Below are 22,210 nucleotides of genomic sequence, written 5' to 3' on the forward strand. Positions count from 1 at the left end.
GCTCTTTTGCTGAAGGATGACTTGGCTGTTGGCTCTAGCTCCACCTGGTGGACTGCTTGTCATTGCTGCACCCATTTGTTAGATGAGTGTGACAGGTCGGCAAGGACTTGAGATATAACAGACTTGGTATTACCGGGTTGTCATGACTTTGGGTCACAGCAGGGCTGGTGCTTCCTATGGGAGACAAAGCCATCTGCCAAGGGCGGCATGAAGAGGGGGACGGCATTTACCGTAGTGCATCCACTAATTAACCCTCCCGCTCAACCAGCAAAGGGACCCAACCACGTCATATGTCCATGTTGTGGTTGTGGGGCGGCACCCCGATTTGCGCTCCGGGGGGTGCTCATGGTAAATCTTGTCTAGCGCGCCAAATGTGCTAGGACCGGTACACAGTATCATGAGCCCATAAGAATTGCTGCAAGTGCAGGTTCCATTTGAGTATAGTTGTTTAGGCCTTGAGGTTAGTCTTAAGTCATCTAACAGGATCTAACCAAACTACCACAGTGCCATTCTCATTTAGCAACTACCTACATTCTCTTCAAGACTGTGCCCAAAAAATAAGGAACCAATAATAAGTAAACCATGCACTTAAAGATGCTGTGAAGTGGAATTGAAAATTAGAAGTTCATCACACACAAAAAAAAGACAAGTATGGTAATTAGGCTTTGAAATCGTGAGAAGCAGTAACACTAGCTGAATCAATTGCAGATATCAGAACAGACTGTATAATTCAACATTTCAGTTTTTGTTTTTGCGCTTTGCACATGCTTTCAGGAACTCATTTCACACGTTATGTACTGAGAAGCAAATCATGGAATTTGCTTTACAGGATCTTTAAGATTACCCTTTCTATTACTGATGAACTGGTAGCCTACATGCCTGGTGATGTTTTGTAAGTGCCACGCGCAGTGAATGTCTTTATTTTTGATGTATGTGTCTTGGTTTAAAGTAGGTAGGTTTGGGCTGATTTCAGACAATAATAGCTTGCCACACGGGGTTCGATGCTCGGTGGGTGTCTTAATTGGACATGATATAGAATGTGCATTTATATTTAGCACATCAACTTTGTGCTTTGACTCCTAAGTTTGTAAAAGTCAATGCAATTATTCTGGAAGGCCGCGTGGGGAGATGGGAAGAATCAATTAACTCATTGGACATTTAGATTACTTGGGAGAGTGGATGAGTCTCCGTGGCCCCATTCTCGCATTTTGCTAAATGTTTAAGGGAACGCGAAACCAATTTTAAATGAAAAATTAGCTTGGGAGAAGTGTTCAAAAACAGTAAAGTTAACGTCTTGATATTGTTTTTGCCACTAAATCTCAATTGAGGGCAAGAAGCGATTTGAAGGTAATGGGTGTTATTAAGTAGTTGGATGTGGGAAGGTGGTCCCCTTTTAAATCGTTTGTGTGAATTATTCTCTTTGTTGAGGTTGCCTTGGAAACACAACAGCTGTTTTGGAGAACAGCTAATCCTAACAGTGTCTGTGCACAGCACTCCTGTTTCAGGTTTAGCCGGGCCTTCATACATACCGCACACCGAACACAGTAAAGCAGTGTCTAAAGGATGAGGACGTGTAAACAACTGCTTGGCCGGTTGTCTCACAAATGCTGTTCACAGACATAGATTTTATTTTACCTGTCCTAATTAAGATATATATTAAGATTACAATATGTAATTAAGATATACATATGTGGCCGATCTTCTAATAGGGCTTTAAAAAAAATATTGTAGGCATTCTATTCCCATAGGGTTGCATGTAAAAAGGCGCTGAAGGCAGCGCATAGATACATGGAGATACATTGGAGATACATTTAAAAGGTTTGGTCTGTGTTGTGGATGAATCCTTTTTAAATGAGCTTGTCATCAGAGAATGACATCCATTTTGCACGGTTTATGGCGCCCACTTCCTCTTATGTATTTATAAACATATGTCCCTTATGCAAATGCACAATTCTATCTCTTCAAACCCCCTTTATCATTCGTATTGAGGAGCTGATTGTTTCCCCCAAAGATGACAACGAGACAGTAATCAAGTCAGAGCCAAAGATATGAAGACACTTTCCCTTAGTCACTTTAATTGGAGGAGATGGGTCAGAAAAAAAGGAAATTCAGTTAGAATCCTGTTTGTTGACATCGTCTGGTCAGCATCTTGCTTAAAAGCGTCTGCTGTTCAGTCTCTGCTTCCTCATGGGACTATTCCTTAAGACACCATGAAGCCCAGATGTGGACCACAGCAGACAATGGGTCAGCAAAGCAGGCACAAACCAAAAGAAACAGTTACAGATAAAGTATGGACTCATGGTTCTCACACCCTCCAGCAACACTGAACATAACCCTCCTCCTCCCAGTATCTACAACGGGGAAGAGGAGAATCAAGCTGAAAGTAAGGAGGTACAAACACTCCCTCTCCACATACGTTTTGGACCGAAACATGTACATGTATATAGGGGTACTACAAAAACGCAGCCTTGCAGGGGTAGGTGTTAAAGTAGTACGGTTTACAGAGCAGGGTGAGCTTCACCACTGTGCAGTATAGCCTTCCCATGAGGCCAGAGGCCGTCCTCTTGACCTGCGGGTCAGTGGCGGCCTTCCACAGGTGGTAGATGTCGGCCACGTGGCCGTGCGAGGTCATCATCTTGTCGTAGATGCAGAGGTGATAGGGCGCCTTGCCCTCCCCTGAGAAGTAGACATGTTCCTGGGGCGAGACTCCCATGGCGTTGGCACAGATGCCCATGAAAACATCGTCTATGTAGAGGGAGGCGTTGAGGGTCAGCGAGGCCTGGTAGATTTTGTCGGCCACGTCCCTCGACACCACGTACCCGGCACCCGCCGTGTAGTCTGGGTAAGACGTCCACTGGTACATTTCGAATGGGACGTAGTACTTACTGTCCTTGCGTCGGATGGGCGGTGCCCCTCTGTGCACGCGTCCCACCCAGAAGTCCGTCACGCCCCTCTTGGCCACTTCCTGCAGGTAACGCACCAGGTTGGGCATGTGGACGAAGATGTCATCGTCCGCCGTCATGAGGAAGTGGGCGTGGCCGCAGTGGGCGTGCGCCCAGCGGAACTGCATGATCAGCTTCAGGGTGAGGTTGTGGAACGTGTCTACAAAGTCCTGCTGGACGAGGTCGCTGTGAAGCCGGTCCTCCCTCACCAGGGCCTCCTGGAGGCCCAGTCCGCTCCTCTCCCTCGGGGCCTGATGCTGCTTGGACTGGGGCACTCCCAAAGCGAACACCACCCTGACGTTCACCCCCAGGGCCTGGCGGATGTAGGTCTCGTTCCCCCAGGTGGACCGTATGGCCCGTCGCCTCTCCGTGTTCTCTGGGGATGTTTTGACAAAGAGCAGGAGGAGGACGTCTTGGCCAGAGCACTTGTCCGGGTGGTTGAGACGGTAGCGGTAGTTACTGAAGCTGAGGGCCTCTTTGCGCGGAATGGTGAAGCTCTTGTTGATGAAGGTGTAGCGGTTGATCAGGTAGCGGTAAGAGTAGGACTTGACGTGGCTCACCACACCGCTGTCCAGCTGCTCCCAGCACACCATCACCACCGACAGCACCAGACACGTGGTCATTAGCTGCACACACTGGCATTTACGAATACGCCGAAAATTCACAAACATTCTGGAATCTTGATGGGCCTCTCTCTCTCTCTCTCTCTCTCTCAGGGTGTCTCTGTCAGGGCCGAGATGGGACGGAGGGGTTTGTGGTGGTGTGTGTGAAGTGATGCTTGAGGTAGAGGCTGTGGGGGTTGTTCCGATAACTGTTTGTTTCAAGGCTGTGTGTGTGTTCCATTCTAGGTGTACCATTCACAGCAGAGAGCAGATGTCTACACAGGGGTGAGATTCACAGAGGCTCCCTGGAAATCATCTCCACTGCTCACTCACACATCAGACTCCATGACTTATCTCACACTGTTAGCCTCATAGTGGCAGGGAATCCATCCAGCTCCTTCACCTCCTAAACATAATTCTGAAATAGAATAGACAGGAAGGACTCTTAGTATCATACACGTGTATACACAGACAAGCTTAACTTACCTCCACGTTGTTGGTTGATTATTTACAGTTAATATGTATTAGCTTTCCAAACCCCTTTGAAATGCTTTTTTCTCCCCCCACCCATTAGTATCTGTTTGTGGCTTTTAGTGCCTGGATGTTCATTATCTACTGTAGATAATTAAGTTACCTAATTGTGAACTTTAACGTTTAGTCTTGAATACACGCAGAGATTATATCACCAAGCAGAGGTAGTACATTTTGTTCTGCTAGATGTTGTGAATGAATAGATTTGCTCCTTGGCTCTTATACTTGCAGAAATACCAGAATTATCAGAAAGGATTTTAAAGCACTAAGGGGAAACAATCAATTTTGTTTTCTTCCATGCTTAAATGTCTTCAAATGAAGAAACAGAAATATGGAAACCATTTAACCAATGTAAGGAGTGAGGATACCATTACATTATGAAATGTCGACAGTCATGTCTTTTAGAACTTAGTCTTTATCTATTCCATCTCTTGTGTGTGACGGTTATGCTAAAGTGGTAACATTAGCTGAGAAGTCAAAAGTTTGGCCAGTGAATGTAACAGCAAGCACAGCAAATGTGGCCGTGGGGCTTGCTATAATGGAAGGGTTTAAGGCGCAGACCCACTGAAATCGCTGAGAGTCGTGGAAAGCACTCGGGCACAATGGAAAGCATCAGAATAGCTGTGGAGCACAATACAGGATGAGAATAGGCTGCTTCCGCCCAGCACTAGGCTGAAACCAAGGGGGATCATGGGCCTGGGACTCCCAGCACACCCTGAGAGCTTTAGAAACATCATTAGGCTGCCTGAGCCTATTGGGGTCACTCACTCAGAAGGACTATGTCAGCCCGAGAAACACCAGTCTAGTAATGAGAGTGAAAACACCGTTCTAATCCTTTGCTCCGAATGTGATGCTTTTTTTTTTTACCTACAGCTTTAAACTGTTTTCACAGATGTGTTCTGTGAACAATGTGATCATCTCATTCAGTTCTGGTCAAGCCTCACAGAGTCCGGGGCTGAGTCTGGAGCTTGACATCGAAGCTCTCTTTTTCAGCTAGAATGAAAGTGTCCAGTAAAAGCACAACTTTCCAAGATATGTAAAAGGTAGCCTACAAGGTGTTATTGACATTAAGTCAGTAAAGTGAAAATGAATAGTCAAATAGTGTAATATCTCATTGTCCTTGTCTTTACTGGCTGGGTGAACTTTGATAATATGAGTCAGCTTTCCAGTCTAGAGGCACAACCTTCCCATCTATAGGGGAGAGACAGAAGATACATAAGGGAAGATCACATAGCGATGGCCTGCCAATCTCTACCTTGTAAATAATCAAAGAGGTATATGGCGTTGTATGTAAGATAAGAGTGTTCCAATGGTCACTCAATTCAAACACAGTTTGTAGTAATAGTATCAACCAACAAAGGCGTGTCTAATGGTAGCTTGCACTGAGAATTTCTCATCAGATACGAATGTTCAAGTAAAGTTTAGATTAGCTGTAAGTTTAAGAGTAACTATTTGATGTTTCCATATCAGATATATCAATAGGATATTTAAAGTAAATAGTCTACTTGGAGCTCTGTGACATTACACCATAGAGATGATAATAATAAAGATAATTCAACAGAACCGCCAGGATTGCACAGGGCTTTACACACCAATACTTCTTTAATGTATACATAGACTCAGCATTTGTATTTTATTCTGTATCTATAGCATGTTTGTTGTTACCCTACACAATATTACCCCAATCAAGGAGCTTGACACATTATTTCTTCCTGAGTCACTTTAGAAAAACAGGTCCAGCTTTTTAGCATACCTTACTCAGCATGGCAACACACAACAACACTTAAGCGTTTTCACAAGAGCTGTGTAAAAGATAACATTGTGACACTCACACGGTTCCAAACCCGCCTTGTGAATGTGAACCATACCAACAGTATTGCTCTATGTTACTGGTTGTAGACAAATAATTCAAAATACAAGAAAAAAAAGCTTCACTCACCAAGTAACAGAGACTATCCCTTTTGGTCTCATGTAGAGTGTATCCAAGTGTCAGGAAGAAGCCTCAACAACTGCTTCACTGCCTCCAGAGAAAACCCCTCCTCACCCCTGTCCAGATTGTCCTCGTCTGAGTCTGTAGTTTTCCAATGACTTTCTCCCCCGATGACCGGAGTAGTGGCACTTTTCACAAGCAGGCAACAGCTGCCAGTTAAGCCCTGTGTGAGGCCATGGGTGGACAGGTCCCTGTGTGTGTGCGCGCCCCTGCCTGCCTGCACACTCTGAGTGTGAGTGCTAAGTGTGAATTCTCTGCTTGTGAATGTGCCGGTTGCCTTGGTTCCTCCACTCGTTCTATCTCCTCCCCCTCTGGCTGTGTAGGTGGTGCGGAGACATAAGACTCAGATAAAGGAAGGGCTTCCCTCTTCACCATCACTAAACACAAACGCTGATACTCAATACTCTAGTTCATGCATAAAATGGGATCAAGAGCTAGTCGACAGAGAGGCGACAATAACTGACAACTCATTACAAAAAGAGAATGACATTTACGTCTGAGTGTAAGGGTGTGAGTGTAACCAATCAACCTATCAGAAATCTGCTGAAATAGTCTTGTTCTTCCAGTAGCAGTGAAAACAAGTTTACACCCAAACATATTCACAAAGGTAACACATTAGGTGTATTACGCAACCCATAGCAATGAAAGAAGAAAAAAAAGCTCTGTTCAACAACCCATCATGTTCAACAACATTTGCCAACAGCACAGAATAGACAATGGTAACAGTATACACTTTTTTAATGATTTCTATTGGAAAATCCACAAACCAAACAATCATCCTTACTCACCAGCATTTCTTTGAAAACATTTTGGATGTCATAGGCTACTCGTGGTAGAGGACAGATCTGCGTCACACAAAACGAAGGAAAACGATGATTCAGACATGAAAGTTAAAACACCTTCGACTTCTCCTTCAGCTCAACGCAGAGGACATCAAATAGGATGGGTTTTATCTTTGACAATCAGGGTGGCTTATTTCAAACCCTCATACACTAGTAGGACAAGTTGATCAGGAAACCACTGTCAGTTAGTGTTAGCTTGAGGTCTCTGTTTTGTGCCATGACAACAAATAAGGTATGGTTCTTCATGACGTATAGGAGGTCAAAAAATATTTGATGTGACCTCATTGGACACTTGTAAGTTAAACTGCATGATATTGAGTAACAACCCTTTATCGATGATTCATTGTAGACAGATGCATGTCCATGTGAAGAAACTTTCCAGAGTTTAACTGAGCAGTCAGGTTTGTCATAGACATACATGGTCTAGAAAGGGATTTGTAGGAGTTTGTGTATGCGAGTTTGTTCACCAGTTCAAATCTATGTCTTCCAGAGTGTGTCTATGTGTGTTGAGTTAATGCTCAAAGGTCATAGGTCAACTTAAACTGTGAAAACCCACTATCGTGTTAATTGATAATGGTCATGTATGATAGCTCCTCTGCATGGTAACTAGTGATACACTGTGATGCAAAGCAAAAATATGAATTCCTGGGGTGTGTGGTGTGTTTTTTGTGAGGACGGATTAGGTACTAGGGTTACAGCCTGTGTGAATTCCGATAGTGGATTTAAAAACACCCCCCGCCCCCCCTCTAGTGTTATCATGTTGACTGTGAAACGTCTTCAATAAGAAAATCTTAAAAAGGAACCAAAATGTCTGACAAGGACATAACAATCAACACATTCAAAGGAGGAAGCATTTAGGCCACAAACACACACACATGCACACATATAAACACACACATGCACTAACGTATAAACACACACATGCACTAACGTATAAACACAGGGCTGAAGAACAGGTTTAAAACTAAATGTTAACTCATGTACTGAGAGCGTAGCTAACTAGGTTGGTGTACTTCCTGTTTAATGGATACATAAATGACATTGATGTTTACCAACAGGGAACAAGGTTTTTTTTTATTGAGCAAACTATGCCATTTTGTTCAACAGGGGCCCTATAAATGTATTGGTTTCCTTAGTTTTAGTTTAAAAGCCCTTTAAATAAATCTAATCTCATCTACTCCCACTTCCCAACTGCTCTCAGAAAAAAAGACCTAGACTAAACAGAGAATCTTATCATTTCACTTGGCTCATGCAGCCTCAAAGCTACAATTGAACAAGCTGTTGATTTGATCGTTTAGGATGTCTGAAACCACACAGAGTTTCAGTATGGGAAAACAGACAATAGATTCCCACAGACTTGTTCTGGAAGACTGGGATCAGATACTTGGGAGGGTGTCTATCTACATACGACTTCACATATGACGTCATACAACAGAGTTTCTCAAAAAAGGCTTTGCAGACCTCACCCAACAAAATGTTGTTGGCATTTACATCATAAACTATCCATTCCTAAATTATAAAAAATTCTAAGGATTTCTACATTTGATATTTTTGCCTAATTGACCCTGCAATTAGTTTCACTTAGACTTGTTTATTTGAAGTTAAAAGATAAATGGGTATTTGACACTTATTATGAAGGTAGAATGTCAGTAAATGTGTGAGAAAGAACACTGTAGATCGCAGCTTTATGATTTTTTGATTTGTGTGGAAGAATCAGAACAAAGACACATCCATTTCAAGGATTGTGACTGTTCAGGTAAACTGATCAGATCTTATTGCCAATTGGAAGAGGAAAAAGAGGAGTATCAGTTAGCCTGATTTAAGATCCTTAGTAGAAGTCTGATAAAGAATGATGTAAGCTAAAGGTTGTTTCATGCTATAAAAATGAGAGCCTTACCTTAATTACAACACTTTGTTCTTGACTGCAAGCTTGCCTTAAACGCCATCAAACCACAGAACACTTGGAAGTATTCAGAACTGACTCAGTAATTAGAGAAAGCAGATTGACTTCAACAATACAAAAGTGTTCTTGAGGGCTTGAAAGTAATTGTACTTCAATATTTGAATGATGTATTGCCTGAATGGTAACAATGTGTCTTCATTCTTTCCTTCTTGTCTTTTTCTTCTTCCTTTATGCAGCCCTGACAATAACTCTGTATTGCAAAATCCCCACCAGAAAGGATGACCACAACAGACGAAACAAACTCAACGTGTACATTCATCTAGTATCGCAGCTGGGCACTTCTCAAATTGGAATCCCTCTGTCCCCCCTAAAAAAAAGGGAGTTTAAAGAGTAGAGAATTTGAGTTTTCTACACACGGCAGGGATGATTTCTGTGAGGGGACCACAAAATATTGCATTTCAAGATATCCACTGTTCAGCCATTAGTCATTCAGTAATACACAAGTAAGATATATGCAACAAACATGCCAATTGCTACAAAGTCAATGATAAAACTGAAGTACAATCCTAAACTACACTCTGTACGTGTGCCTTAACACTGGCTGAAGCACGTGATGCCTCACAGCCAATGTCATTTTTTGACCACTAGGTGGTATGACACCCATGCTTTCAAAGCCAATACTGTAGAAACAATCAAATAGATAACAGCAGCTTCGGCTTGCTTACTCCCTAGTTCAGTGGTCTTCACCCAGGTTCTCAGAGACCCCCTGCATGTTTCACATTTTTCTTCCAACACACCTGATTCAGATGAATGAGTCGTATTCAGGCTTCTGCAGAGCTTCATAATGAGTCATTGATTTAAATCAGGTGTGTTGGAGGAGGGAAACACCTAAACCATGCAAGGCAGGGGTCCCTGAGGACCAGGGTTGAAGACCACTTCCCCGAGTTGTTCTGTGTGGCCTTGCATGAATCCCTTCTGTCCTTCATCTGATCATGCAGTGCACATTCAATGAATGGGGAATCCAAAGGAAGTACAAAATACACTGAGTGGACGTCACAACAACTTAGTATTATCAAAATAGATTTATTCTAGACTTTTCAAAGATCTGCGTGATATGACAGCCGTCAGATCAGAGGGCTGCAGACTTCAGCAACTATGTGTGTGTGACTGAGACAGCGAGAGACGGACAGGAGAAGCAACATTGGTGAGAGCAAAGACAACACGTCATGAAACACAACTGCAAAATGGTATTTACATGGTCAGGGTGTTATGATACTTTGACAAAGTTCAGATTTATTGTTTTTTTTGTAAAAAAAAAAAAAAAGAAAAAGAAGAAAAAAAACGTCAATTTTGCTTACATTGCTACAAATAAAACAGAATTACAAAATATCCAAAGAGTAGAAAACCTTCAGGGGCTTTTAGAAATAGCAAAGATAGAATTAGTACTTTAGGTAGGAACAAAAAATAGCAAACACTTGAATGCATTGTAAAAAGCGTATATCTAAAAACGAAACATTATAAAATACCATTCCACCGTCATAGACATTGTGATAAATAGCGTCTCTAATACAATCCACTCACTGTTGGTTGTTTCTGAAGCAAACTTCAAAATACTTGAAGCATCGGTACAAAATGTGTTCATAAAAACAAGTTACATTCGAAACAATTGCAAGTGGAAGCTTTTGAAGAATGTAAAACCAGCAATGGGGTTTTGAAGCCAATGGACGTTAGAGAGTAGATAAGAGATGAGGTCTGGAATGCCATAGCCCCGCCCCCCCCCCCCCCCTAGAACTCAACAGCTCAGACGCTGCTCATCCCCACGGTCTGACGAACCAACTGCACATTCGAAGCGAGGTGCAAAACTGTTTGCCAGTCTATCCTCGCTGTGATGTGCCTGCCATGGCTTGGCCACACAGCTCCATGTTTCACATGTGACTGGTTGCTCCCCTATGTTTGCTATGACTGTTAAATGGTATTTTATAAAGAACCATTTCTCATGGTAACGACCCACATGATGCAGAAGAATACCACATATTTCAAGCATGTCTTCAAAGAGGTACATAGAATTTTAAAATCCACCCTTGCATCCGAGTGGCTTATAAAAGAATCCCCCTGTGAAAACACAGATATATATTATATGTAGTTACAATGATACATCAAGTCATATGTTCCAAGCCTGTTTCTTCTTGTTCCGTCTTAGAACTTTGCTTCAAAACACCACCTTTAAAAAACAACAAATAAGCGCCATCTATCCGTGCATAGGCCTTAACACAGCCCGTCTCCAAAGTGTCTGTCGGTGCAAGACAGGAAAGCTGACCAGACACTGCTGTGTACAGTACTCATCAGAACACTGAACTTGAAACAGCTGCACACCGAACATAAACGATACCAAAACACCAAACCTTAAATGTATGACTTCACTGACCTGACCCCACCCCACCTCACCCCCCCCCACACACACACCAATATCTGCTATATGAACTCCAATGTTACCATGTAGAATGGGATGGGAATGGATGTTACCAGAAGCATGGGAGGTCAATATTTGCGAACCAGTGACAGGTTCGTCAAGCTGCTATAAAGAACCCTACACACTTTAATACAATCCTGGTTTAAACCCTGACAATGTACTGGGTAAGGATGGCCCCCCAAAAAATGAAACAAAGAAATAACCAAGAGGACTTCACGAGGGCTAAGTCTGATTATCATTTAGCGTTTGTGATCTCAATTCTTCAAAAACGTAAAATGCAAAGACGAAATTGACATTAGTGGTTATTGGAGGGGAATGGGGGGGGCGCACACCATTGGTCAACTCTTCCAGAATTTCTAAGCCTGCTAGCATTGATTCTGTGTGAAAGCTCAGTGAGGGCTGTGCTGGTCCTACATATCTACTCAGAACCAGCTGCCCACGCTCAGAGAAGACCCAAACTCTCCTATCCCTCTGGAAAACTAGTTTGTGTGTGAGGATGGGAGTCAGAGCCATCTGCCTGGCTTCAAGCTGGTAGTATTATCACTAATCCTATGAGAGGTGAGACTCACAGACTGCTTTACCAAAAAGTGAATTTTGTCAAACTGAAGGAATATAAATGTCTGGGGGGGGGGGGGGGGAATAGAAATAGAAAACAATTTCAAATTTTGAAATATATATTTGCTTTTCTTGAACTACAAAAAAGTACAGTGCCGAGAAGTTAATGGATTACTCCCAATTACCGTTTTTTTTTTTTTCTTTTTTTGTACCAAATTGGAAAAGATGAACAATTCATACAGATTTATCCTTTCCTGACCCAACATACACAGAAATCTAGAGAAAATGTAAAAAACTAAACAAAAATGAATAAAATAATGGCCACAGGAATGCTGACATGTACAATATGCACACACCAGCAAAGAGAAGAAAAAATATTTCTCATACGGAGGATAAAATGGCAAAGACAAATGCAGGTATTTTGGTATAAATGCAATGGGTCCTCTTCTTCAAAACTTTTTTCTAGGCCATTTTATTTGCAGGTCTGTATCATTTCAATTCCTGTAGGTTTGTGAAAGATTCTAAGTGGCCAGGGGGCAACTCCAGCCCCCATAATCCCAGACGGGAGTTGGTTTTGTGTGAGAGTATGTGCTCCAGTCCTTTGTTGGGACTGAAGGGGAGGGGGGGGGGGTCTGTGTGTCTGGGATGGTTCTGGGCCAGGGCCTTCTGGATGACACTACAGCAGAGTGGGAGGACAGGGGGAGGGACAGTCATTTTGGCTATGTACACATTCCTAGTCGGTCCATGGCTCCCCCCACGACGAGCGTCATTTCCTCAGGTCTAATACACAAACCTGGAGCAGAGGAGAGAGACAGAGAGAGGGGAGAGACAGAGAGAGGGGAGAGAGACAGAGAGACAGAGAGAGGGGAGAGACAGAGAAAGGGGAGAGACAGAGAGACAGAGGGACAGAGAGAGGGGAGAGACAGAGAAAGGGGAGAGACAGAGAGACAGAGGGACAGAGAGAGGGGAGAGAGACAGAGAGAGGGGAGAGACAGAGAGAGGGGAGAGAGACAGAGAGACAGAGAGAGGGGAGAGACAGAGAAAGGGGAGAGATAGAGAGACAGAGGGACAGAGAGAGGGGAGAGAGACAGAGAGAGGGGAGAGACAGAGAGACAGAGGGACAGAGAGAGGGGAGAGAGACAGAGAGAGGGGAGAGACAGAGAGACAGAGGGACAGAGAGAGGGGAGAGAGACAGAGAGAGGGGAGAGACAGAGAGAGGGGAGAGAGACAGAGAGCGAGAGGTTACAGCAGTGACACACACACACACACACAGTCCCGCGTGCAGTCTGATGGTTCTGTTCTGAAGACTCAGTGTGTCCCGCTTACCGATCCGTCTGATGCGCTGGCGCCCACTTTGTCCCCGGTGGCATTCCAGCACACCTCGAAGATGCCCCCCGTGCCCCTGTAGCTGTGGACCAGCGCGCCCGTCTGAGGGGGCACAGATGGGAGTGAGACACCGTCTGCCACACACAACCTTCTGATCTGAGCAGACATCACAAAGTGCTCCGTGTGTGTGTGTGAGGGGGGCTGTACCTGAGTGTTCCAGATGTGGACACACTTGTCGAAGGAGCCGCTGGCCAGGTGGCGCCCGTCGGGGCTGAAGGCCACGCTGTAGACGGGCTCCTGGTGGCGGGTCAGCGTGTGGATGCACACGCCGCGCTCCACGTCCCACAGGCGCACCGTTGAGTCGAACGACGCGCTGAGGAGGGAAGGGGGTTAGGGTTAGGGGGGAGATCAGCCGGGTCCCATCGCGGTCAGAGAACAGAGCCGGAGGCTGTCTTACCTGGCCAGCATGAGGTTGGCGCTGGGGTTGTTGGTCCCAGGCCCTGTGGGGCTCCACTTGATGGTGTAGATCTCCTTACTGTGGGCCTGCAGGTCGTGGACACACGAGTCCTGCTTCATGCTCCAGATCTAGGACCAGGGAGAGACGGGGATGGATCAGGGAAAAGATTCCCAGCACACCCAGAGCGTACCAAGGCCGTGGTTTGTGTTATGTGGCCTTGGGAGTGCAAAGACGGTTAGGGACAGACGGGTGTGCATGGTGTAGTTCCACAGGGGTGTGGAGGTACGCGGGAGCTGGTCGCGTGGCCTGCCAACGTTTGGCGGCTGCACTGACCTTCAGCGTCATGTCGTCGGAGCAGGACGCCAGCAGGCTCCCTGTGGGGTCCCACTTGATTGCATTCACTTCATTCTGGAAGGCAGGAAGCAGGAAGGACCTCTGTGAGTACAACTGACCGATGCACATTTTTTGAAGCATTTTTGGGGGGACAAATAGTCGTTCTTGTTCAGCCCAGCTGAGCGGGCCCGAGCGAGGGGAGCGGGTTCTTACGGTGTGTCCCTGGAAGGTCTTGACGGGCCGGTCCTGCCCCAGCTTACACACGTGGATGCACATGTCCGTGCTGCAGGAGGCAAACGTGTTGTTGCTCTGCCAGTCCACATCCAGGGCCGGAGCTGTTATGGTGGGGGAAACCCCTAGAGTTATTAATGGGTCTCTCGTGGACGTTTTCCTGTCATGTCTGCTATGGAGCTGCGTGTCGACTGGGGAATATAAGTGGGTGTGTGGGATTTTCCCATTGGTGGGTTGTTTAGACCAATCACAATTAGGTACGGGTGGTGGAGTCACATGGGAGCAGGAATTTTTGACAATAAAAGAGCTGAACTTGAATAATGTGGGGGCGGGGGTGTTAGGCGGTGCTCAGGGAGTAAAGACCGGAAGCACTAATCTCTTAAATCTGTAATTTCCCTCCTAAAAGAATCCAGCCCCTGACTCCAGGAGGCCTGAGGGGTTCCTGACTGCAGTGTGTAAACATGGCTCATTAGGCTGCAGGAGCACACGAGGAGGGAGAGGGAGAAGTGTTTGTGGGACTTCCAGGTCACCTGTCACCCACCTGAGTGGAAGGGAAACTGCTGCTTGGCTTCTCCCGTGTGGGCGTCCCAGATGATGGTGGTCTGGTTAGGAGACAACAACACCACTGTTTAAATGCCAACACTTCTTTCAGTTGACCTCATAAGCTTTCACTGGAAGGGATACAAACATATATATATATATATATATATATATTTTGTGTTTTTATCCTTTCCAGTATATTCATATTTAATATACCAAGACATTACTACGTTTACATTTAGTCATTTAGCAGACGCTCTTATCTCCCATACTAACTACCAGAGAGAAACCCCTGGTCTTACCTTGTCGACCCCAGCGCTGAGGATGAAGTTTCCTTTTTTGTTCCACTTCAGAGCAAATATAGGACCTTTGTGCTGACCTAAGGTGCTGGCCAGGTTACCTGTCAAACACACGAGGTCAAACACACGAGGTCAAACACACGAGGTCAACCAGCAGGTCATGTGCTGCCCCACACCTGGGCCCTGAGCGGGCAGGTCAGCTGAGGGGGTTTTAGAAGCCGGTGACTCACCGTCTTTAGTCCATATCCTGGCAAAGCCGTCGTACGAGCCTGTGGCTAGTAGCGTGCCCTCACTCTGAAAACACAGGGAGGATGCTTTGGCAAGATTCAGAATCATTTTTTAAATTTAATTTGTATTATTCAGTCTCTGCATGCATTTATCTGCGTGCAAACTAATGTTTCAATTTCACATGATGTAAATACATGCTCTATAAATACCCAACGCCTGTTTTCTGTGCATGACCGTTATGCTTTAACACTTTGGCGGATCGTGTCCAACGGCTGGCCATAGGCAGCGCAAGGATAAGCCTTTCTGCAGTTGTACAACAGAGGAAGCCCTTTCTTCCATGAGAGTGAGTATGTCCCATACTTTCAGTTTGGAAGAAGTGCCAAGAATGTCTTTGGCAGTGGTAGTCGATACACACACGCGCGCGCGCGCACACACACACACTCACATTCCAGTCGAGTGAGGTGACGTCTTTGTTGCTGGGCACGTCCTGCCCCCCCTCTCTTATGCAATGTCTCAGAACCAACTGGGTGGAGCAGCCCGAGCTGTTCTCACTCAGATTCCAAATCCTCGCTGTAGAGTCCCCAGACCTACACACACACACACACACACACACACACACACACACACACACACAGACGGTCAGGCACTTTCTAGCAGGCAAATGTCAGCCACACGCGAGCTCTGTGCATACAAGTAAATACATAATGATTCGGACCCGGAGGCGAGGAGGTCGTTGACAGGGTTCCAGGCACAGATGAAGACCTCCGACTCGTGGCCCCTCAGCACCATGGCCTTGCTCTGGGGGATCTCCACATCCCTGTCCACCTCCATCATCTCAGCATGGTGGTCTGGGGGGGGAGTGGAGATACAGGTCATACCCTCGTTATACTGACGCACACAAACAAGTACGTAAACAAACAACGATTCAACACAACTGCAACCCCTCAATTGGAGGAACGCGTTGCGAGAGAGCAGGCATCGATTGGAAAAACGTGTCCTTTGTCGTGTCGACCACCTTCGTCACATTTTTTGAAAGAGCAAACCGATGAAGATGTAGTCGCTCTCACTGGTTAAGGTGTGCGCGCCGTTCTCCTCCCCGTTGGCCGTGCCCTCCCCGTTCTTGGCGCCGGCCTGGGGCCCTGTGGAGCTGGCGCCGGCCTGCTGCTGCTGCTGCTGCTGCAGCTGCTGCTGGGCTAGTTTCTCCCTGTAGGCCTGCTGCCTGGTCTGGACCACGTCGGGCATCACCGCGTCGATCAGGGACAGCGACTCGATGGGTCGCCCGTCAAACAGGGTCCCATCCTGACACCGTCGGGACACAAATACGCTGTTAGGCTTCCATTACTGTGCTGGCTCCTGCTGGCCTGCGCCAGGTACACACACTACAGTCAATAGCAAGTGCAGCAACTGGGCTTTTGTATCGTGGAGGGAGCTGTGGAGCTTTGTGTGTTTGTGTTTGTGGAGAACGCTGACCTCGTTGATGCTGACTTCAGCCTCCACATACTGCAGGCCCTTCTGGATGATGGAGATGAGGGCAGCAGGGGGCACCAGGGCTCCGTTGATGTTGGACTGACTGATGTGGCTCTCTATGCCAAAGGTGAACGCTGAGTGAGAGAAGCCTGGGGGGGGGGGGGGAGGGAGGGAGGGTGAAAAACTGCTGTAGGTATGGTCTCCACTGTACTCGAGCTAACTGAAGGATGCCCAGGATGTGCCAACTCCTCCATCCCACCCCCAAGTAAAACTGAATGCATGTATTGACATTATAGATACTGTGGACAGCAGAAGATTGCATGCTTTGTTGAGGCCTACCTGACTCTTGCAGGTATCTGTACACCAGGAAGTTGACCTCATCACTGCTTATGCTCATTTTTAGTCCTGGTGGTTAGACCATGGGGTCAGCACAGGATAGGACCCTGAGAGAGGTAGACAGAAGCAAATTCAAACCTTAAGTCATCTCTTTGGTAGCTGTCATGAATAAACATTGTTTAAGCAATGACTGTATTTTTGGCTCCCTTTCTTTTTTACAGTATAGGAGGCATCTAAAAGAATGTTTTACCAAAACCTAGTTGCAAAGTGGACTTTTGAGGTTGTATATTACAGACCAACAAAAGTCTTCAAACCTAACATATCCATCCAAACTTTGTTACCATGGGGGCTGACTCAAACCTCTTCCAGAAAGGAAATCAAGCCAATGAAACGTATTCCCCCAAATACGACCAGTCGAAACAAACAATAGAGGCTCTGTGAGTGTTCTTCAAAGCTTTTCTTGTAGTCTTGACTGACAAGTCTTACTAAATTAGCCAGAATGTGAATGCATCATGTAAGTGGTGTGATGAAAACGCTGAGTCACCAAAGGAAGCTGCAAAAAAGAGTGATCAAACTCAGCCTGATGATGTAACCTTGCCAGTTCCATGACTCGAACATACGCACTTTAATGATAAGCAGGGGGACAAACCCACTCACTTTGCTTGACATACTTAGGGGCAATTTCATAACATGGGAAAGGAGCCATTACCATTTGGCAGGGCAGCCATAGAGTCGAATGCCTCTCCCTTTGGTTGCTGGAGTTCTCCTGGCCCTAGGCAGGGCACCAGTTTCCATTCATTAACCTACCACTGGAAATAATTACCAGGCCTCTTCAAAAGGCAGCCTGGTTCTTGTGGACCAAACCGATGGAGGAAACCAAGTTTAGGTTCAGAAATAACAGCCTTGCATAGTTTCTCATCCTTAAAACATATTTATTCCAACTGAAATTCACCCACGCTGTTTAAACAAGCTCTGCAGATAAACAAGGTTTTGGACGGGAAGATAGAATATCCACTGCTTCCAATGAAAAGTCAACACATTGCACTCCAGATGTGAGCGCCAAGACTAATCAAATCAAGCTAAGCCTGGTCTGGGATCACCGTACCCAACATTTGATACTCATACACAAAACCTTAGACCGTGTCATAACAGGCCACAAGCCATAGTGGTATGGACAACCTTGTGGTGGCAAGCCAGGGTCCACACTCAACCAATGACACGAGTAAAGTGTCGAGACTACAGTGAGAGAGTACAGTCACCTGCTGTATCTCTGTGCTCACTCACCACAGAATGCATCTTCTCCTAAATCATGACAAATCTGGGCGGATGCCATGACACTTGCTGACGAACAACGTAGGGAGGCAGTTTGGGACTCTCAAGTTCATTTATCCCAACGCAAATGTTAACAGACGGGGGGAAAGTGCTACTCTTTCCTCCCACACTGCCTCAGGTCAGGGTGCTTGTCAGCGAGGTCACAGAAGTCAGAGCGAAGGGCAGCCTGCCTGCCTGCCTGCCTGCCTGCCGGGGACACGCTTCCCCATCTGGGAGCCCTGACACCTCACAGAGGGAGCAAGGACTGTACCTGCCGGACCGCCAAGGGCAGTGACCCTGTGGCCCCAAATTCAGTACAGGACTGCATGCTACAAGGTGGCTGCTTTACACTGGCGTTTTTGAGTTTGCTATGTTGAGAAGGACAATGTGCATCTTTGCTGGACTCACCATGTGAACGGGTGACTTTCAGATGGTCATCCCTCCGCAGTCCAGAGGCGTAGCTCTCTGTCTAATGACAAAACGACAAATTAAGATGTTGTTCCATCACACAGCCAATTAATACACCCAATCACATTTGCCCATCTTGGTTAAATGCATTGTTAAAAACTAAGATAGCTTCGGGCCTGGATACACTGCACAAAACTAACGTTAATTTTAAATCAGAGGAGCTCCATGTCAACGACCCGTTTAAATGGATAAATCAGGGAGAAAGTGTGAGACACTACACTAGGAAACTGGGTCAACCATTTTGATGCAGAAATAGCTAATAAATCATTATTACATTTAACATTTAAAACAGGTGACTTGGGATGGATGTTCGTTAAGTTACTTCAAGTATCCAAGGGATTTAGCTGTAACGTATCAATATTAGATTATCCCCTTGGTAGTATTATTACAGGGCTGCTGACACCCATGTTGGATATACAATGTGAAAGTTTTAGGACTTAATTAATGTACACCACAGCTCTGGAATGTGCCTAGTAGTGTTTCAAACTGAAGCCTATTACTAGTTGTAATTTGTTTACATGGTCTATGTCATGTTTGCTCTGCTAGACAGCGTTATGTCACCATGCTAATCTAATACCAGCATAGGTTGGTTCGCGTCCTCTAGTAACACAAAGCCCATCCCCCACACCGTAGTAGCTCGCTGGCTAGCGGTCTTGTATGATTACCGTACACTACACAAGTAAAGTGAGCTATTTGGAACCGAAATGGTTAGAATGTAAGCAAACGATGGTCACTGTCTTGCGTTACGAGAGGTGACAAATCAGAAAAGCATGCACACAAACTGTACACGTGCCGGATAACTGGACTATAATCAAACAGCTAAAGCAAGCTAACGTTAGCTCCGATATCTAGATTAGACCAGCTCAGATAATCTTTGAGTTCTCAGTTAACGTTAGCTAGGCTACGTTGCTTGCGTGCACATGAGGCAATAGGGCGGCTTTGGATAACTAGCTAGCTAATCCGGTACAAATTATCAATATCGTTTGCTAATCAGGCTTTGTAACTGTGTGTGTGCAAGGTGTCATTGAACCAACAACCATACATCTAGCTAGTGTTAAACCCCACGAGGAACATGAGCACTATAGGAATCAAATGCACCCCGTGTGTGCTAGCTAGCTACCATTTATCACCACCACATGCCGGGCACAAAATGTTTAGTGCTAGCTAAGGTCAGAACTTCTTGAAATACGCTCAACATTTAGCTCTAACCCCACAGAACATTTTAATATCTACATCTATCGTTAAAGTCCACACATATCTAGCTAACAATATATATCCAGTTATAGTTATGTAGCAGCCAGCCCTGAAAAGCGACTTTCCTCTGAGTCTTGTTCAATGTGCTAGTTAGCAAGCTAGCAAGCTACCTGCCAGGGAGACTACTGCCGCTTGCTAGCTTTTGCTAGTACAGTAGCAGGATAGTGCTAGCACTAGGCTAGCTAGAATAGCTTGCGTCCCCGTAATCCGGTCACGTAACCTACCTCTTTGAAATCTTTGTATAGCGAGATGATTTTCTTGATAGTCCCACCTGAACACTCTAAAGCATGCTATGTATTTCAAATGGTTGTAAAACTGCTATCTCAAAGAAATTAATGATCATTTTAAAGCTAACACAGATACAGAGCCAGGCGGTTCGAAGCCAACGGCTTCAGACGTTCAACACAGAGTGACTCTCCATACAAAAATGAGCTGCCAAAGAGTAGGCCTACTGTACTCAAGCCGTCAGTCAATCACTGACTTACTACAGAGAACGCACTGTCAGAGAGCAACCCCAGGCGACAGGCAAGCTTTTAATTAACATAAAATATCATAAATGTGAAGCATGAATATCATAAATCCTAAAACACCAGTTTACTGTGTTTGCAGGATTAGAGTAAAGTATTACTCCATTGTATTATTATATACTCTTAAACGTTATTTTAATGAGACAAATAGAGCCATATCGAAGTCAAAAGGAATTCACTAATCTTATTTCTTCCTCACTAAGTTCAGTAAACAGGATGTCCCGCCGATTCTAGCAGTGAGGATCCAGTCACAACAACAGCTCGTCTCCCATCCCCCACGATTGCTCATTTTTGCCTGGATGGCCATTATAGCCCTAGATTAATTACGCACAACCTCCTATCCTCCACTCAGTCATTCAAACCGAGAATGTCAATAACAACCTCACATAGCCTAATTGAATTGTGTATAACACTGTTATTTTGTAGCAGTTAACATTCTTTTGGCATTCAGCTTTATACCTGTTGTCGTTATTTAAATTCAGGATTGATGTTCTTAAATGACGGTTTTTGGATCCATCCTGTATTTCAGATTTGAAGCTGTTCCTCATTTATCGTCAACAAACATTTAATCCTAACTATTCATAATTGATTTGATTATATTTCACAAATATAAGCATATTAAAGTAATTACATGGTTGGGTCGTGTCCCTTGTCGATGGGATTTATCCTCCTGGCATCCCCGAGTGAAATGATGACATATCATGAAATGATCAGAGATGAATACCGTGCAGACCCCAGATAACAGCTACCGCTAAGCACGTTCAGTCAAGCACGTTCTTCTCGATTAATTTCCCGCCATTATGGAGTACAAAATTCTACAAAAGAGAAGGAAGCACGACCACTTATGTGACATAACACAAACGCCCACACAGAGACACTGTTGATAATATGCCAGAATTATGTTAGTAAAACAACAAAGCTAATTTGATCGGCAACTGACTGGCAACAACACTGACTAAATAGACGACAAGGCCACATTGTGGTGCAAAGGGAAATCACTGTATGTTCACACGTCAAGTTGCTTATATTCAGCTGGTTGAAGTTCAATTCACTTATGCCAGAATAGAATGTTAGGCAACTACGTGGTCAGCAGTCGATGTGAAACATTGACATGAACATGTAGTGTACTTAGTGCCAGCAGGACAGTTCATAGTTGGAGAATGAAGGATTGTCCTTACAATGTTACACTGCACTTCTTACACTATCAGTTCCTTCCGACTCTAAATCTCAGTAGCTACTAGCCTAGGCTATTCTTTTGGCTCAGGTTCAACACCCCCAGTCACAAAAACAAAACTCGAGACATAGGCTGTAAGTACTAGAGAAATGTCTTTGCTTGCATGTAGTGTACTGAGGAAATCGTTTATATATTTGTCATTGACACAGAGCCTGTGTATTAATCTGGCACAGGAATAACTAAAAGTTGCACGGGTGGAGCAAAAATATATTCAGTTGCAAATGTTCAGCAGACCAAGCCAAACGAAGGCTTGCATCCAAAGCCGAGGCTGATATTCTACCTCATCTTCCCTATAGGCTACCTTTTTTTGAGAACTTAATTCTGTTTTCCAGCCCAGTACCCCACTGTGTAGTGGTGCTTTACA

The 22,210-nt window shown here is 45.0% G+C and overlaps 2 protein-coding genes across 5 annotated transcripts; both read right to left on the reverse strand.

Moving 5' to 3' along the window:
* Nucleotides 1–2,066: 2,066 nt before the first annotated feature.
* Nucleotides 2,067–3,926, reverse strand: LOC146271046 (lactosylceramide 1,3-N-acetyl-beta-D-glucosaminyltransferase A-like). Its single transcript, XM_084708460.1, has one exon. It carries the CDS (start codon nt 3,797–3,799, stop codon nt 2,453–2,455), a length of 1,347 nt encoding a protein of 448 aa, XP_084564586.1. The 5' UTR covers nt 3,800–3,926; the 3' UTR covers nt 2,067–2,452.
* A 5,951-nt stretch (nt 3,927–9,877) lies between these two features.
* LOC146271047 (F-box-like/WD repeat-containing protein TBL1XR1) lies at nt 9,878–21,328 on the reverse strand. 4 transcript variants are annotated; one of them, XM_084707744.1, is made up of 16 exons: nt 21,244–21,328; nt 18,772–18,832; nt 17,056–17,159; nt 16,720–16,865; nt 16,317–16,548; nt 15,965–16,097; nt 15,695–15,836; nt 15,252–15,315; nt 15,025–15,122; nt 14,724–14,784; nt 14,165–14,286; nt 13,952–14,026; nt 13,619–13,746; nt 13,369–13,534; nt 13,162–13,263; nt 9,878–12,628 (listed from the first exon to the last, which is right to left on the reverse strand). In XM_084707744.1, the coding sequence occupies exons 3-16, from the start codon at nt 17,111–17,113 to the stop codon at nt 12,602–12,604; spliced, it is 1,554 nt and encodes a 517-aa protein (XP_084563870.1). In that variant the 5' UTR covers nt 17,114–17,159; nt 18,772–18,832; nt 21,244–21,328; the 3' UTR covers nt 9,878–12,601. The 4 variants fall into 4 exon arrangements, with proteins under 4 accessions (XP_084563870.1, XP_084563872.1, XP_084563869.1 ...); XM_084707746.1 differs by lacking the exon at nt 21,244–21,328 and adding an exon at nt 20,310–20,517 and having other exon boundaries at nt 18,772–18,828; XM_084707743.1 differs by lacking the exon at nt 21,244–21,328 and adding an exon at nt 20,310–20,517.
* Between the last annotated feature and the right edge of the window lie 882 nt (nt 21,329–22,210).

This window comes from Hypomesus nipponensis, chromosome 10 (assembly GCF_054491055.1).
Source record: "Hypomesus nipponensis isolate SF chromosome 10, ASM5449105v1, whole genome shotgun sequence".
NCBI lineage: Eukaryota > Metazoa > Chordata > Actinopteri > Osmeriformes > Osmeridae > Hypomesus > Hypomesus nipponensis.

Bases quoted from the DNA above. Each gene is read 5' to 3' on its own strand.
- LOC146271047 (XM_084707744.1), bottom strand. From the start codon at position 17,113: ATGAGCATAAGCAGTGATGAGGTCAACTTCCTGGTGTACAGATACCTG. The intron at 15,837-15,964 runs GTCCGAATCATT...GTGTGTGTGTAG, and splicing joins AACGACCTCCTCGCCTCCGG to GTCTGGGGACTCTACAGCGA. The intron at 14,785-15,024 runs GTAAGACCAGGG...TCTCCTAACCAG, and splicing joins TCAGCGCTGGGGTCGACAAG to ACCACCATCATCTGGGACGC.
- LOC146271046 (XM_084708460.1), bottom strand. From the start codon at position 3,799: ATGGTACACCTAGAATGGAACACACACACAGCCTTGAAACAAACAGTT.